This window comes from Montipora capricornis, chromosome 12, assembly GCF_036669925.1.
Source record: "Montipora capricornis isolate CH-2021 chromosome 12, ASM3666992v2, whole genome shotgun sequence".
In the NCBI taxonomy this organism is placed as follows: Eukaryota; Metazoa; Cnidaria; class Anthozoa; order Scleractinia; family Acroporidae; genus Montipora; species Montipora capricornis.
Window position 1 is genome coordinate 29,539,938 of NC_090894.1, and position 2,500 is coordinate 29,542,437.

General features: G+C 40.6%; 1 protein-coding gene across 2 annotated transcripts in view; it reads right to left on the reverse strand.

Moving 5' to 3' along the window:
• Positions 1 to 2,500, reverse strand: part of LOC138026155 (kelch-like protein 3) — a 7,609-nt gene that overhangs the window by 176 nt on the left and 4,933 nt on the right. Inside the window, exon 2 of one of the 2 annotated variants that reach the window (XM_068873371.1) lies at positions 1 to 1,674. This exon is cut by the window's left edge and continues 176 nt beyond it. In XM_068873371.1, coding sequence (XP_068729472.1) covers positions 1 to 1,589 — 1,589 coding nt within the window. In that variant the 5' untranslated portion in view covers positions 1,590 to 1,674. Of the gene's footprint in view, positions 1,688 to 2,500 lie in introns of those variants that run through there. The other variant, XM_068873370.1, reaches the window with a different exon arrangement.

Consider the following 2,500-nt stretch of genomic DNA (forward strand, 5'->3'; position numbering starts at 1 on the left):
TCTGTTGAAGACGATTGTGCGTCTTTGAAGCCACCAAGCACATAAAGGGCTTCCTGAACGCATACCATGTTTGCAGCTTGACGACCCACCTTGAGGTTACTCATGACTTGCCATTCATTAGTTGATGGGTCATATACCTCACAAGACTTCAATACAGTAAAATATCCCTCATTTTTATTTGTACCACCTGCTATGTAGATCTTGCCATTCATGGGTGCTCCAAAGGGTTTATATCTTGCCTCATTCATAGCTGCAACCTCCTCCCATGTGGCCAAAATAGGATCAAACCTTTCCACTGCCTTAACTGTTTGGTCTGAATCAAAATCACTTCCTCCTACTAAGTAAAGGTGTCTTTTATCACTGACTAAACAAGCTCCATAGCGAATAGTTAGTGGATGAGCCACAGCCTCACAAACATTGTCATCAAGCTTATGGAGAAAAAGGTCAGGATCAAATGAATATTCAACTAATGCATACATGCAACCAGCTAGAACTGATAAACAACAAAAATCACCATATGGTTGTCTTCCTTCAAGTGTCCCCCAGGAAATGGTGGAAGAAAGAAAGTATTCTATTACTTGTTCTTGTGATCCAACACGCTGTCCACTAGAAATGCAAACTTTATCTCTGTATTGAACAACAGCATGATTTTGATGTTCAAATAACATGTCTGGCAACTGATACCAAATGTCTTTCTGGGGCGCATAGCATAGGGCTGTCCTGCCACCACAAACAAAAATCACATCTGCGCACCTCTCCAAGCACTTCCTTGGTGCCTTGGCAGCACCTTCACAGAAGGGATCAACAATACACTTCATGGATCTCAACACAAAACTCAAACTTGCATTACTTGTTGCTACCAGTTCTTCATTGACTAATTCGTTGAAAAGAAAGTCGTGAGACATGGATTTCAGGCGGACTTGTCTCAACAATTCAGCAAAGTTGCTTTCTCGTTCACTCTTCTTGTGAGACACCCACTTTACTATTCCCTTAAAAATTTCTTCCTCGGAACCAACGGTGACATAATCACTGGAAACCCATTTCATGACTTGTTCAATATCGAGCTTCAGGAAGTCGTCTGTTTCCATGACAGAACTGAAATTAGAATTAATAAACTCGCAGGACTCCTCCATTAATTCCAAACACTGATATTTGCCGGCAAAGTAATAATTGAAAATGCAGTTTTCATTTGTAATGTTTTCCTCCAAAACATCACAAGCCAAAGTTTTCAAACCTGGTAAAAGAAGATAATCTGCTGCTGCGACTAAGTCGTGGGCGGTATCCTTGGTGATTGCAACATTTCCAGTGTAAATGTATTTAAGAACTTCTTCCATGACTGACTCCGTTGCTTCTTCAAGTTCTATCCTGATCAACTGTTCCTTTCCCTCTCTCATGTCGCTGACCAGAAGTGAAAGAAAAAACGGACTTGCTGCTGCTAACACAAGTCTGTGAGCTTTGAAGTCTTTGTCTTTTACTGACACTGTTACATCGAAGAAAGTCTCTTTTCTTCTCAGAGCATCGAGACGATTGATAAGTTCCTGACAGTATTTAGATGGCTCTGATGGCATTGGCTGTGAAAGGTCCGCCATATTGGAATTCGACGCGGAAGTGTTCAAATCTTTGATTTCCAATGCAACTGCTTGTACGTATTCTTCCTTGCCGATACTCGCAGGACTTTGCGACATGATATTGCGTTGGTTAAGAAATAAAAAAAGTTAACACTGGTTCATTAAGAGAGGAAATTACAGAACCTCTGATCATTAAGGTATCACCAGCCTCAAACCCAGTCTCTCTCCCCTCTCTATGTCACTGGTAGAGATTAAACTTCTTCAATTTTCAACCACCTGACCCGCGACCTAATAATTACCATTAGTGATATTACCTTGTTGCTTTCATTTCGATTCGTCCATATAATGTTGATCGATGAAATTGAGTTCAGTTTAGTTGAGATTTAATTAATTAATAGTCAATTTAAAAAAACTTCCAGCTAACGAGAGCAAGCTTAAGCTACTCATGGTGACCATGCGATCAAAAGAATAAAAGAAGTCTTACAACAATTATATCTGATCTTCTTTGGTAAACTAAAGGAACGAAATCGAGGAAAGAATGCAAGAAAAAAAAAACCAACAATATGAGGTATTCTGGATAGTCAGCAAACCACCTACTTATCCCCAGTCAACAAGATGTAACTTAAGTCAAAAAGAACATGGCTGGAAATCACATGTTAGACTCGACGAATGCGTGTTTTGCGTGCGTAGGAAATACGGGAGAGCTATAGTGGTGTTTGATGAGTACGATGAAATGTCAACTAAAGCTATGACGCAGCAGAGGCGCGCATCAGGGACGGTTGCTGCACCTGTTACCTTTACAGAAATCATGTGTAACGATGAAGAAGGATGACTATCTCTCGAATGCCATAAACAACGCTTTCTGTTAATGCTAAGCGAGGCTCTGACGAAGGGCTAACGCTCGAAACGTCAGCTTTTAGAATCCCTCTTCG